This window comes from Puma concolor, chromosome A2 (assembly GCF_028749965.1).
Source record: "Puma concolor isolate L17-30 chromosome A2, mPumCon1.1.hap2, whole genome shotgun sequence".
NCBI classification, from domain to species: Eukaryota; Metazoa; Chordata; class Mammalia; order Carnivora; family Felidae; genus Puma; species Puma concolor.
In genome coordinates, this window is record NC_141668.1 from 151,841,593 (window position 1) to 151,856,578 (window position 14,986).

A 14,986-nucleotide genomic window follows, 5' to 3' on the forward strand; every position below is an offset into this window, starting at 1 on the left:
TTGCTTTGGGATGCAGAGTTCTAAATATATCTGTCAAGTCCATCTGATCCAATGTATCATTCAGGGCCCTTGTTTCTTTATTGACCGTGTGTCTAGATGATCTATCCATTTCTGTAAGTGGGGTGTTAAAGTCCCCTGCAATGACCACATTCTTCTCAATAAGGTTGCTTATGTTTATGAGTAATTGTTTTATATATTTGGGCGCTCCAGTATTCGGCGCGTAGACATTTATAATTTTTAGCTCTTCCTGATGGATAGACCCTGTCACTATTATATAATGTCCTTCTTCATCTCTTGTTACAGCCTTTAATTTAAAGTCTAGTTTGTCTGATATAAGGATGGCTACTCCAGCTTTCTTTTGGCTTCCAGTAGCATGATAAATAGTTCTCCATCCCCTCACTCTCAATCTAAAGGTGTCCTCAGGTCTAAAATGAGTCTCGGGGTGCCTGGGTGGCGCAGTCGGTTAAGCGTCCGACTTCAGCCAGGTCACGATCTCGCGGTCCGTGAGTTCGAGCCCCGCGTCAGGCTCTGGGCTGATGGCTCAAAGCCTGGAGCCTGTTTCCGATTCTGTGTCTCCCTCTCTCTCTGCCCCTCCCCCGTTCATGCTCTGTCTCTCTCTGTCCCAAAAATAAAATAAACGTTAAAAAAAAAAATTATTATTTTTTTTTTTTTATATTTTGATCAGTTTTATTTGCTTGGCCCTTTATTTATATAATAATAATAATAGACTTTATTTTTTAGAGCAGTTTTAGGTTCACAGCAAAATTGAATGGCAAGTGCAACATCCATGTACCCTGTGACTCCTGCCACGTCCCCCTCCCCCCCATATATGTCCTCCTCCACTATCAACATCCTATGGCAGAGAGGTACATTTGTAAGGCCCTGTAATTTTACTTTTGACCAGACAGTGTATCCTCATATCAACTAAATAGGGTGACTTTTTTTTTTTTATTTTTATTATTTTTTTTTATTTATTTATTTATTTATTTTTTTTATTTATATATGAAATTTATTTTCAAATTGGTTTCCATACAACACCCAGTGCTCATCCCAAAAGGTGCCCTCCTCAGTACCCATCACCCACCCTCTCCTCCCTCCCACCCCCCATCAACCCTTAGTTTGTTCTCAGTTCTCAACAGTCTCTTATGCTTTGGCTCTCTCCCACTCTAACCTCTTTTTTTTTTTTTTTTTTTGTTCCCTTCCCCCATGGGTTTCTCTTAAGTTTCTCAGGATCCACATAAGAGTGAAACCATATGGTATCTGTCTTTCTCTGTATGGCTTATTTCACTTAGCATCACACTCTCCAGTTCCATCCACGTTGCTACAAAAGGCCATATTTCATTTTTTCTCATTGCCACGTAGTACTCCATTGTGTATATAAACCACAATTTCTTTATCCATTCATCAGTTGATGGACATTTAGGCTCTTTCCATAATTTGGCTATTGTTGAGAGTGCTGCTATGAACATTGGGGTACAAGTGCCCCTATGCATCAGTACTCCTGTGTCCCTTGGATAAATTCCTAGCAGTGCTATTGCTGGGTCATAGGGTAGGTCTATTTTTAATTTTCTGAGGAACCTCCACACTGCTTTCCAGAGTGGCTGCACCAATTTGCATTCCCACCAACAGTGCAAGAGGGTTCCCGTTTCTCCACATCCTCTCCAGCATCTATAGTCTCCTGATTTGTTCATTTTGGCCACTCTGACTGGCGTGAGGTGATACCTGAGTGTGGTTTTGATTTGTATTTCCCTGATAAGGAGCGACCCTGAACATCTTTTCATGTGCCTGTTGGCCATCCGGATGTCTTCCTTAGAGAAGTGTCTATTCATGTTTTCTGCCCATTTCTTCACTGGGTTATTTGCTTTTCGGGTGTGGAGTTTGGTGAGCTCTTTATAGATTTTGGATACTAGCCCTTTGTCCGATATGTCATTGGCAAATATCTTTTCCCATTCCGTTGGTTGCCTTTTAGTTTTGTTGGTTGTTTCCTTTGCTGTGCAGAAGCTTTTGATCTTCATAAGGTCCCAGTAATTCACTTTTGCTTTTAATTCCCTTGCCTTTGGGGATGTGTCGAGTAAGAGATTGCTACGGCTGAGGTCAGAGAGGTCTTTTCCTGCTTTCTCCTCTAAGGTTTTGATGGTTTCCTGTCTCACATTCAGGTCCTTTATCCATTTTGAGTTTATTTTTGTGAATGGTGTGAGAAAGTGGTCTAGTTTCAACCTTCTGCATGTTGCTGTCCAGTTCTCCCAGCACCATTTGTTGAAGAGACTGTCTTTTTTCCATTGGATGTTCTTTCCTGCTTTGTCAAAGATGAGTTGGCCGTACGTTTGTGGGTCTAGTTCCGGGGTTTCTATTCTATTCCATTGGTCTATGTGTCTGTTTTGGTGCCAATACCATGCTGTCTTGATGATGACAGCTTTGTAGTAGAGGCTAAAGTCTGGGATTGTGATAACTCCTGCTTTGGTCTTCTTCTTCAAAATTACTTTGGCTATTCGGGGCCTTTTGTGGTTCCATATGAATTTTAGGATTGCTTGTTCTAGTTTCGAGAAGAATGCTGGTGCCATTTTGATTGGGATTGCATTGAATGTGTAGATAGCTCTGGGTAGTATTGACATTTTGACAATATTTATTCTTCCAATCCATGAGCAGGGAATGTCTTTCCATTTCTTTAAATCTTCTTCAATTACCTTCATAAGCTTTCTATAGTTTTCAGCATACAGATCCTTTACATCTTTGGTTAGATTGATTCCTAGGTATTTTATGCTTCTTGGTGCAATTGTGAATGGGATCAGTTTCTTTATTTGTCTTTCTGTTGCTTCATTGTTAGTGTATAAGAATGCAACTGATTTCTGTACATTGATTTTGTATCCTGCAACTTTGCTGAATTCATGTATCAGTTCTAGCAGACTTTTGGTGGAGTCTATCGGATTTTCCATGTATAATATCATGTCATCTGCAAAGAGCGAAAGCTTGACTTCATCTTTGCCAATTTTGACGCCTTTGATTTCCTTTTGTTGTCTGATTGCTGATGCTAGAACTTCCAGCACTATGTTAAACAACAGCGGTGAGAGTGGGCATCCCTGTCGTGTTCCTGATCTCAGGGAAAAAGCTCTCAGTTTTTCCCCGTTGAGGATGATGTTAGCTGTGGGCTTTTCATAAATGGCTTTAATGATCTTTAAGTATGTTCCTTCTATCCCGACTTTCTCAAGAGTTTTTATTAAGAAAGGGTGCTGGATTTTGTCAAAGGCCTTTTCTGCATCGATTGACAGGATCATATGGTTCTTCTCTTTTTTTTTTGTTAATGTGATGTATCACGTTGATTGATTTGCGAATGTTGAACCAGCCCTGCATCCCAGGAATGAATCCCACTTGATCATGGTGAATAATTCTTTTTATATGCCGTTGAATTCGATTTGCTAGTATCTTATTGAGAATTTTTGCATCCATATTCATCAGGGATATTGGCCGGTAGTTCTCTTTTTTTACTGGGTCTCTGTCTGGTTTAGGAATCAAAGTAATACTGGCTTCATAGAATGAGTCTGGAAGTTTTCCTTCCCTTTCTATTTCTTGGAATAGCTTGAGAAGGATAGGTATTATCTCTGCTTTAAACGTCTGGTAGAACTCCCCTGGGAAGCCATCTGGTCCTGGACTCTTATTTGTTGGGAGATTTTTGATAACCGATTCAATTTCTTCGCTGGTGATGGGTCTGTTCAAGCTTTCTATTTCCTCCTGATTGAGTTTTGGAAGAGTGTGGGTGTTCAGGAATTTGTCCATTTCTTCTAGGTTGTCCAATTTGTTGGCATATAATTTTTCATAGTATTCCCTGATAATTGTTTGTATCTCTGAGGGATTGGTTGTAATAATTCCATTTTCATTCATGATTTTATCTATTTGGGTCATCTCCCTTTTCTTTTTGAGAAGCCTGGCTAGAGGTTTGTCAATTTTGTTTATTTTTTCAAAAAACCAACTCTTGGTTTCGTTGATCTGCTCTACAGTTTTTTTAGATTCTATATTGTTTATTTCTGCTCTGATCTTTATGATTTCTCTTCTTCTGCTGGGTTTAGGCTGCCTTTGCTGTTCTGCTTCTAGTTCCTTTAGGTGTGCTGTTAGATTTTGTATTTGGGATTTTTCTTGTTTCTTGAGATAGGCCTGGATTGCAATGTATTTTCCTCTCAGGACTGCCTTCGCTGCATCCCAAAGCGTTTGGATTGTTGTATTTTCATTTTCGTTTGTTTCCATATATTTTTTAATTTCTTCTCTAATTGCCTGGTTGACCCACTCATTCGTTAGTAGGGTGTTCTTTAACCTCCATGCTTTTGGAGGTTTTCCAGACTTTTTTCTGTGGTTGATTTCAAGCTTCATAGCGTTGTGGTCTGAAAGTATGCATGGTATGATTTCAATTCTTGTAAACTTATGAAGGGCTGTTTTGTGACCCAGTATATGATCTATCTTGGAGAATGTTCCATGTGCACTCGAGAAGAAAGTATATTCTGTTGCTTTGGGATGCAGAGTTCTAAATATATCTGTCAAGTCCATCTGATCCAATGTCTCATTCAGGGCCCTTGTTTCTTTATTGATCGTGTGTCTAGATGATCTATCCATTTCTGTAAGTGGGGTGTTAAAGTCCCCTGCAATTACCACATTCTTATCAATAAGGTTGCTTGTGTTTATGAGTAATTGTTTTATATATTTGGGTGCTCCGGTATTCGGCGCATAGACATTTATAATTGTTAGCTCTTCCTGATGGATAGACCCTGTCACTATTATATAATGTCCTTCTTCATCTCTTGTTACAGCCTTTAATTTAAAGTCTAGTTTGTTTGATATAAGGATGGCTACTCCAGCTTTCTTTTGGCTTCCAGTAGCATGATAAATAGTTCTCCATCCCCTCACTCTCAATCTAAAGGTGTCCTCAGGTCTAAAATGAGTCTCTTGTAGACAGCAAATAGATGGGTCTTGTTTTTTTATCCATTCTGATACCCTATGTCTTTTGGTTGGCGCATTTAGTCCATTTACATTCAGTGTTATTATAGAAAGATATGGGTTTAGAGTCATTGTGATGTCTGTGTGTTTTATGCTTGTAGTGATGTCTCTGGTACTTTGTCTCACAGGGTCCCCCTTAGGATCTCTTGTAGGGCTGGTTTAGTGGTGACAAATTCCTTCAGTTTTTGTTTGTTTGGGAAGACCTTTATCTCTCCTTCTATTCTAAATGACAGACTTGCTGGATAAAGGATTCTCGGCTGCATATTTTTTCTGTCTAGCACACTGAAAATCTCGTGCCAATTCTTTCTGGCCTGCCAAGTTTCAAAAGAGAGATCAGTCACGAGTCTTATAGGTCTCCCTTTATATGTGAGGGCACGTTTACCCCTTGCTGCTTTCAGAATTTTCTCTTTATCCTTGTATTTTGCCAGTTTCACTATGATATGTCGTGCAGAAGATCGATTCAAGTTACGTCTGAAGGGAGTTCTCTGTGCCTCTTGGATTTCAATGCCTTTTTCCTTCCCCAGTTCAGGGAAGTTCTCAGCTATGATTTCTTCAAGTACCCCTTCAGCACCTTTCCCTCTCTCTTCCTCCTCTGGGATACCTATTATGGGTATATTATTTCTTTTTAGTGTATCACTTAGTTCTCTAATTTTCCCCTCATACTCCTGGATTTTTTTATCTCTCTTTTTCTCAGCTTCCTCTTTTTCCATAAATTTATCTTCTAGTTCACCTATTCTCTCCTCTGCCTCTTCAATCCGAGCCGTGGTGGTTTCCATTTTGTTATGCATTTCGTTTAAAGCGTTTTTCAGCTCCTCGTGACTGTTCCTTAGTCCCTTGATCTCTGTAGCAAGAGATTCTCTGCTGTCAGCTATACTGTTTTCAAGCCCAGCGATTAATTTTATGACTATTATTCTAAATTCACTTTCTGTTATATTATTTAAATCCTTTTTGATCAGCTCATTAGCTGTGGTTATTTCCTGGAGATTCTTCTGAGGGGAATTCTTCCGCTTGGTCATTTTGGATAGTCCCTGGCGTGGTGAGGACCTGCAGGGCACTTCCCCTGTGCTGTGGTGTATAATTGGAGTTGGTGGGCGGAGCCGCAGTCAGACCTGATGTCTGCCCCCAGCCCACCGCTGGGGCCACAGTCAGACTGGTGCGTGCCTTCTCTTCCCCTCTCCTAGGGGCGGGATTCACTGTGGGGTGGGGTGGCCTGTCTGGGCTACTTGCACACTGCCAGGCTTGTGATGCTGGGGATCTGGCGTCTTAGCTGGGGTGGGTAGGCAAGGTGCACAGGGGCAGGAGGGGCAGGCTTAGCTTGCTTCTCCTTAGGTGATCCACTTCAGGAGGGGCCCTGTGGCAGCAGGAGGGAGTCAGATCCGCTGCCGGGGGTTTGGCTCCGCAGAAGCGCAGAGTTGGGTGTTTGCGCGGAGCGAGCAAGTTCCCTGGCAGGAACTGGTTCTCTTTGGGATTTTGGCTGGGGGATGGGCGGGGGAGATGGCGCTGGCGAGCGCCTTTGTTCCCCACCAAACTGAGCTCTGTCGTCCGGGGGCTCAGCAGCTCTCCTTCCCTTTGTCCTCCAGCCTTCCCGCTTTCTGAGCAGAGCTGTTAACTTACGACCTCCCAGACGCTAAGTCGCGCTTGCTGTCGGAACACAGTCCGTCAGGCCCCTCCGCTTTTTGCAAGCCAGACTCGGGGGCTCTGCTTGGCCGGCGAGCCGCCCCTCCGCCCCGGCTCCCTCCCGCCAGTCCGTGGAGCGCGCACCGCCTCGCCGCCCTTCCTACCCTCTTCCGTGGGCCTCTCGTCTGCGCTTGGCTCCAGCGACTCCGTTCTGCTAATCCTCTGGCGGTTTTCTGGGTTATTTAGGCAGGTGTAGGTGGAATCTAAGAGATCAGCAGGACGCGCGGTGAGCCCAGCGTCCTCCTACGCCGCCATCTTCCTTCTCCTCCAGACTGTTTTTTTCTCTTGAGCTTTAGGAGTTCCTTACATAGTTTGGATATTAACCCTTTATGGTTTGTGAATATTTTCTCCTCTTCTGTAGGCTGACTTTTCATTTTGTTAATTGTTTCTTTTGCTGCACAGAAACTGTTTTATTTTAATGTTGTCCCACTTGTTAATTTTTGCTTTTGCTATTGTGCTTTTGGTGTCATATTCAAAAACCACTGGCAACAGCAATGTCAAGCAGCTTTGCTTTATGTTTTCTTCTAGGAGATTACAGTTTCAGGTCTAACATTTAAGCCCTTAGAGTTAATTTTTGTGAGCAGTGTGAGATAGAAGTACAATTTTCATTCTTCTGCATTTGAATATCCAGTTTTCCCAACATTTACTGAAGAGACTATCCTTCCCTCATTGAATATTATTGGCTCCCTTGCAAACATTAGTTGACCATATACGTGTGGGTTTATTTCTGGGGTCTCAATTCTGCTCCACTGGTCTGTTCATCAAGCTAGTACCATACTGTTTTGATTACTGTAAATTTATAATGTAGTCTGAAATCAGAGGAGAGCCTGGGTGGCTCAGTTGGTTGAGCATCCAACTTTGGCTCAGGTCATGATCTCGCGGTTCGTGAGTTTGAGCCCTGCGTTGGGCTCTGCTGACAGCTCAGAGCCTGAAGCCTGCTTCAGATTCTGTGCCCCCCTGTCTCTCTGCCCCACCCTTGCTTGTGCTCTGTCTCTCTGTCTTTCAAAAATGAATAAACATTAAAAAATTAAAAAAAAAAAGAAATCAGGAAGTGTGATGCCTCCAGGGTCTATTGTGGTTCCAAATGAAATTTAGAATTTCATTTCTAAAAATCCCATTGGCATTTAAAAAATATTTACATTTATTTATTTAAATTCAAGTTAGTTATCATACAGTGTAGTACTGGTTTCAGGAGTAGAACCCAGTGATTCATCACTTACATAGAACACCTGCTGCTCTTCCCAACAAGTGCCCTTAACGCCCATTTAGCCCATCCCCTACCCATTTCCCCTCCAGTAACCCTCAGTTTGTTCTCTGTAGTTAAGAGTCTTTTATGGTTTGCCTCCCTCTCTGTTTTTATCTCATTTTTCTTTCCTTTCTCCTATGTTCATCTATTTTGTTTCTTAAATACCACGAGTGAAGTCATGGTATCTGTCTTTCTCTGACTGGCTTGTTTTGCTTAGCATAATACATTCTATTTCCATCCATGTTGTTGCAAATGGAGAGGTTTCATTCTTCTTCATCACCAAGCAGTATTCCCTTGTATATATGTACCACATCTTTTTATCCATTCATCAGTCGATGGATATTTGAGCTCTTTCCATAATTTGGCTATTGTTGACAGAGCTGCTATAAACACTGGAGTGCATGTACCCCCTTTGAATCTGTATTTTTGTATTCTTTGGGTAAATTCCTAATAGTGTAATTGCTGGATTATAGGGTAGTTCTATTTTTAGTTTCTTGAGGAACTTCCATATTGTTTTCCAGAGTGCCTGCACAAGTTTGCAACCCACCACAAGTGCAAGAGGGTTCCCCTTTCTCTGCATCCTCACCAACACCTTTTGTTTCTTGTGTTGTTAATTTTAGCCATTTTGACAGGTGTGAGCTGGTATCTCATCATGCTTTTGATTTGTATTTCCCTGATGATGTGATGTTAAGTATCTTTTCATGTGTCTGTTAGCCATCTGATGTCTTCTTTGGAAAGTATCTATGCATGTCTTCTGCCGTTTCTTCACTGATTATTATTATTATTTTTTTTTGGATGTTGAGTTGGATAAGTTCTTTACAGACTTTGGATACTAACCTTTTATCAAATATATTGTTTGCAAATATCTTCTCCCATTCTGCAGGCTGCCTTTTAGTTTTGTTGATCATCTCCTTCACTGTGCAGAAGCTTTTTATCTTGATTAATAGTTTGGGGTGCCTGGGTGGCTCAGTCGATTAAGCATCCAATTTCAGCTCCGGTAATGATATCACAGTTCAGGAGTTAGAGCTCTGTCAGGCTCTATACCGACAGCTCAGAGCCCGGAGCCTGCTTCGGATTCTATGTCTCCCTCTCTCTGCCCCTTCCCTGCTCATGCTCTCTCTCTCTCTCTCAAAAATTAATAAACGGTAAAAAAATTAAAAAATAATGAAATTAGTCAGAGAAAGACAAATATATGACTTCACTTATATGAGGACTTTAAGAGACAAAACAGATTAACGTAAGGGAAGGGAAACAAAAATAATATAAAAACAAGGAGGGGGACAAAACAGAAGAGACTCATGAATATGGAGAATAAACTGAGGGTTACTGGAGGGGGTGTGGGAGGGGGGATGGGCTAAATGGGTAAGGGGCACTAAGGAATCTACTCCTGAAATCATTGTTGCACTATGTGCTAACTAATTTGGATGTAAATTTTAAAAAATAAAATTATATAAAAAAATTTTAAAGTAATACATTTTAAGAAAAGACCCAATAGGTCATGTTTGCTTTTGTTTCCCTGGCCTTTCGTGAGATGTTACTCTTAGTGAGAAGTTACTCCGGCCAAGGTTGAAGAGGTTGTTGCCTGTGTTATCTAGCATTTTGATGGTTTCCTGTCTCCTGTTTAGGTCCTTCATTTGAATTTATTTTTGTGTCTGTTGTAAGAAAGTGTTCCAGTTTCATTCTTCTGCATGTTTCTGTCCAGTTTTCCCAACACTATTTGTTGAAAAGACTGTCTTGTTTTTTTCCATTGAATAGTCTTTCCTGCTTTGTTGAAGATTCATTGACCATATAGTTGTAGGAGTCCATTCTGATATTGAAGCTTTCTATTGATTCTTCAGTCTTTGTATCCTTCAGCTCCAAAATTTATTTCATTGTTTTTTATATTTTCTTTTTGTTGAACTTTTCATTTTGTTCTTGTATTATTTACCCAGTTTTGTTGAAAAAAAAATTTTTTTTTGTGAGAGCTACAAGCCCTCTGAGCATCTTAGAACAATTATTTTGAATTATCTGTCAGCAATTTGTATATCTCCATTTCTTTGGGGTCACTGAAAGTTTACTGTGTTCCTTTGCTCATGTCACATTTCCCTGATTCTTTGTGATTCCTGTACTCTTGAATATTTATCTGTGTATGTGAAGAGCAGTCACCATTTCAAGACTATACTGAATGAGTTCAGTGAGGAAAGATCTTCACTGATAGGTAGGGGGATGCTAGAGAATGCTATGACTCTGGGTCTAGTGGTGCAGGATGCCAAGTGTAGGGCATATGGCAATTCTGGGGCCAGGAGTGTGTGTCTCACCGGCTTAGGCCACATGGGTCAACAATAGCGACAACCATGGGATTTCGTAGAGAGGTGCAGAGGGTCTACAGTGTCTGCAATGGTTGGTGGGGTCCTCAGTGGCTCTTCCAAGTCCAGTGTCTAGGAACCTGGGCAGGCAGCAGTGGTGGTCAGAGCTAGTAGTAGGTATACCTTCAGCTTCAAGGTACCTGCAAAGTGTCAGGGGAAAGCTGCAAGACACACAGTTAATGGGACCAGCACAAGAGGCAGATGCCAACTGCACATGCACTAGCAACTGCAGGGGCTCTGGTTACTGGCATGCCTTCGCATAGCTGTAGGAGGCAGTGGAGACTGGGACAGAGACTGGCCTGGCAGTATGCAGGTGCATAGCTTCAGGGGTTAGCTTTAGGTGTGCCCAGCAATGAAAGCCATGGACAACTGTTAAGGGCAGATCTGGGCCCATAAGCATCTGTGGGGGCCTTGGTTATTGGCATACACTCCTGTGTATACAGGAGTTCACCATGGGAGCATGCACGGCAATGAAGGTCAATCACAGAAGTCAGGCCAGCAGGTACGCAGCAGCAGGGGCTACATATGAACATATGCACAACCACAGAGGTCAGCCATGGGAATCTAGGCTTGCATGTTACATGTGCACAGCCACAGGGTCTAGGCTAGCTGCTGCATATTTAATGCCCCAGAGAGGGGTGGGGAGGGAGCAGGAGGTGCTTAGGGGGCTGGCATCTGTGAATGCAAATACCTGCAGGGTGAAAAACTTGGGTGAGAAAATTTGCAGGGGTTCTGTGGCAGCTTTGCTGGCCACTGGTTTCTTCAAAGGTGAAAGATGCTGAGGTGCAGCAGTCTCCTAGGGCCCATGACGAGGACCTCAGTGATGAAAGCTGAGGGGGTTTGCAGCATCTATAAGGGTTGTTCAAGTCCTCAGAAGTGAAGGCTGCTGGGATCCTATACCCAGCAGGCCAGTGGGAACCATGGTCACTCTTGCCGCATGGCAGATATGGGTAGCCCCTGTCCTTTTCCTTGTTCCTACCTATCTCTAGATGTCTCAGCTTTGCCAGTCTCTTGATGGGGTAAAATTGAAGAGGATCCTTTATACAGTGCCTGAAGGGCTGGGAAGGCTGGTCGCCTATCCTCTTCTCCTTTTCCTGGAGAGGGGAATCCTTTTAGGCTAGGGAGTTCCTTCTTGGTGCTGAGTAGTGCCAGCCTGGGGCATGGAATGATGTAGCAAAATGAAAGTGTTCTTCCTATGCTTTTTGTCTGGTTATTCTGAGGTTTTTTTGCTCCACTGTGTTGCTGAAGCTTCTTAAGTGATGGTTTTCTTCTAAGCTCTCCCAGAGCTATCTTTCATTTGTGCCTGTCTAAATGTTGATCTTCATGGTAGGACAGGGGATGGAATCTTCTACTCCACCATCTTGGTGATATCACTACCCTGGAAAAATTTTTAATATGATTTCTTCAGTAATTTTATTTCTTTATCTCTGTTCTTTCTTCTTTAACTCCATTATCTGGACATTGGACCTCTTGGATCAAACCTCTAACTTTCCTAACATTTCTCTCCTATTGCTAATTTTTTATTGGTGTCATCCTGTTTTCTAATATTTTTATCAAGTTTATCCCAGTTAACTCATTTGTAATTTTCTAGAACTCCTTCAATTGCTTCTTAGATTGTTCCACTCTGTTTCTTGGCTGTTTCTGGATTTCTCTTTGCAGACAGTAACCACCATTTTCTTCTATTGACTTGTCTGTTTCTTCCAATTTCCTTTCACATGTATTTGTTCTGTCTCTGACTTTTATGTGGGAGGTTTCCTCCAATGTTTATTGATGTCTGGCTGTCCAGAAGTGCTGTGTAGGATCTGCTGAATACTGGGTTTCACTGTATGAAGGTTTGTGGAAGGTAATGGTAATCTCATCCAACATCTTTAAATGGTAATACCACATAATATTCTGATGACTCTGAAGTTGTTATATCTGAGCTTCACTTCTGAACACCAGACTTTCAACATCTCAGTTTGACAGTCTAAAAGTCATCTCAAACTTGAAAAGAAAAACCAGACCAATGTATTGATTCCCACTGCTATACTCCGAAACCTGCCTCTCCCACAGTATTTCCTATTCCACTTTTACAAGGTCAAAGTTGGGAAGATCAAAACATAGGAGTCATTCTTCTCTGACCTTCCTCTTTTTTGTACACACATATACCAAATCAATCTATCACCAACTCTGAATGGATTTGTCTCCAACACACATTCAGAATCCAACAATTTCTTACTACTTTCATTGCTCCAACTCTGGCCCAAATACCAAAAATTAAAATATTTTGCTTGAATGACTGCTCCCTAATTCCATCCTTGCCCCACTCTGGTCCTTCTGCACACATCAGCTGGAGGGATCCTTTTAAAATGTAAGCCAGATTATGTGATTCCTCTGCTCAAATACCTTCATAGGCTTTCTGTCACACTTAGAATAAAATGCAAAATCCTCATCAAAAATAGCATCCTCTAAGCCACCATTCTGAGGGGAGGTCTTAGCCTCAAACTCTCAATCACCCTTCACTTTCCACATCTAATTGATCAAAATTCATTTTTATTTACTAACATCTACATTCTCTACTGCATTTCTTCTTCATTCTTATTGCTGTCTAGTCATTATTTATTGCCTGAATCACTTCTGTGGTCTCTTTCCTTCCTGATTCCAGTCTTCTGCATTTTACATTCTCTATAGACAGAGTCAGCATTTGAAACCCATATCCGATCATGTTACTCCCATAGCTATACCAGACTACTGGACAAAGTGTAACATGGGGCTTATAAAACTCTTCATGATCTGACCCTTGCCTCCTTCTGTGACTTACCTCCCAATTATTAACACATACTTACGTGCCAAACTTACCAAATATCTGATAGTTTCCTAGAACTACCGCTTCTCTATTCCATTTTGGAATGTCTCTCCTTCTTGTTTGTCTTCTGGGTGATCCCCTGTCTACCCCTCAAGGTTTACAGTAAGTATTACTGTTTCTGGAAGTTTTCACTGATTTTTCCCAGCCCCAGATAATCAGTCACTCCCTCTAACAACATCTTAATACATTTATGGCATACAGCACATATACGGGAATTGTTTGTTTGTGGTCTATTTGATCCCACTAGACTAGTTTCTCAACCTGGGGGCCATGTATGGACTTCATGGGAAAACATAAGAAGTAACTGTCAATTACTTAAAATTGAGGGTAAAACTTTGTGTGCAAAACCATACTTGCATTGTCCTGGGAAGAAATTCTCTCTGATCTCCATGACCCAGAAAGGGTAAAGAACATCGATATTCCAGATGGTGATATTCTCGAGGGATGGGATAAGTCTTGTTCATCTTTAATCTCTAAATCTCATGCTTTACAGCATCATACTGAACAGAGCATAGTTAGGGCAACTATACACAAATGCTTTCCTACACTAGCAAATATACATTAGCAATTGATATGTTACTTGTGTGTAACTTAGGCAAATTTCCAAAGGTCCTTGACCAGGCAACATACTTTGTATCCTCAAAGTTACCTAAAAAATTACATTTTCCTTAAATAGAAACTTGTAATTCTTTCAATAAACACTCAAATACATAACTCCACAAAGCAATATTTTACCCAGTCCCTTAGTTTAAGCTTAATAGTCACCTGAGGCTTCTGATCTTTATTTGTTTTACCTTAAAATTTTTTACCTTTGGTTACTTCTCATTCAGGCTGTAAAATGTAATCTTCATCATCAATTAACTCAATACATTTTAGTAACAGCCAATAGACAGCTAAGGATGTATCACGTCTGTCTCTTACTATATTTTAAATTATTTCCAGGTTCAATCACTACATTAACCAATAAACTGGATCTTTACAGCTTCAACTACCTTCCCTTCTTAAGAGGTGGTGAGAGACAGAATTTTGGATGCAGGCTGAAGGAACTCCATTCACTAGCAAAACCAACAGATAAATGATCCCTGGATGTTACAATACAGCCTTGCACAGTATTTCCATTTAGAAAGCAATGGTGATATGTAGTGTCAGAATAAGGCAGATCCCTTACATACACTGGGACAAAGACAAAGGAACAATTTTAGCAATACTGTTTCATAGTGTAAGTAGGAATAACAAACAAAGAAGAAATAATGAAGTGTGTAGGAACAAGCTTACCCTGTGTTAGATTTCTTACCATTTTATAGAGATCTGAGACACTAATCTGGTCTGAATCCACTACTTCAAAGTCCTTTCGAGGCACCAAGTCCAGGCCCAAATGCCTAGTAAAGAGAAAGAACACACTCAGCATGCCATGTCCTTCAATTACTCATCTCCTTTTATGTGCCCAGAAGTTCTTATTTGCCATAACCTTGTGTACAGAGGTTGAGACATTACCCCAGCAGGGACATGCCTTTATACAGTAACAGCTAATTGTGCTCACCAGTAGGTAAATAAATGAGGCTGGGGATTTTAAGACTGTGATAGTTTTAATCCCCAAGTAGTTCCCCCTTCTGATGGAAAAATAAATTTATTCAATATCATTTCTCTAACAGATTTTTGAATTAAGAATGCATTTTCTATAGATCATTGATAAGTCATGTTCATTTTTCTCATCCTACCAATCCTACAAGTATGCTCAAGGCTTAGTCATGCATTACTTTCATTAGCATGAAAAAATCATTCAGGATCTAAGTAGATTTGTAATTCAAACACATAAAAATCACCTCTGAAAGATATCAAACTCAAAGAATGTATGTTTTAGTTGAGTTAAAAAAATTTTGGGGGGTCGCCTTG

The 14,986-nt window shown here is 41.0% G+C and overlaps 1 protein-coding gene across 14 annotated transcripts in view; it reads right to left on the reverse strand.

The window, feature by feature from the left end:
- Nucleotides 1-14,986, reverse strand: part of DOCK3 (dedicator of cytokinesis 3) — a 602,545-nt gene that overhangs the window by 219,158 nt on the left and 368,401 nt on the right. For all 14 annotated transcript variants that reach the window (XM_086698089.1, XM_086698088.1, XM_086698093.1 and 11 more), the window contains one exon: nucleotides 14,388-14,472. In XM_086698089.1, the coding sequence (XP_086554215.1) occupies nucleotides 14,388-14,472 (85 nt within the window). The remainder of the gene's footprint in view (nucleotides 1-14,387; nucleotides 14,473-14,986) is intronic.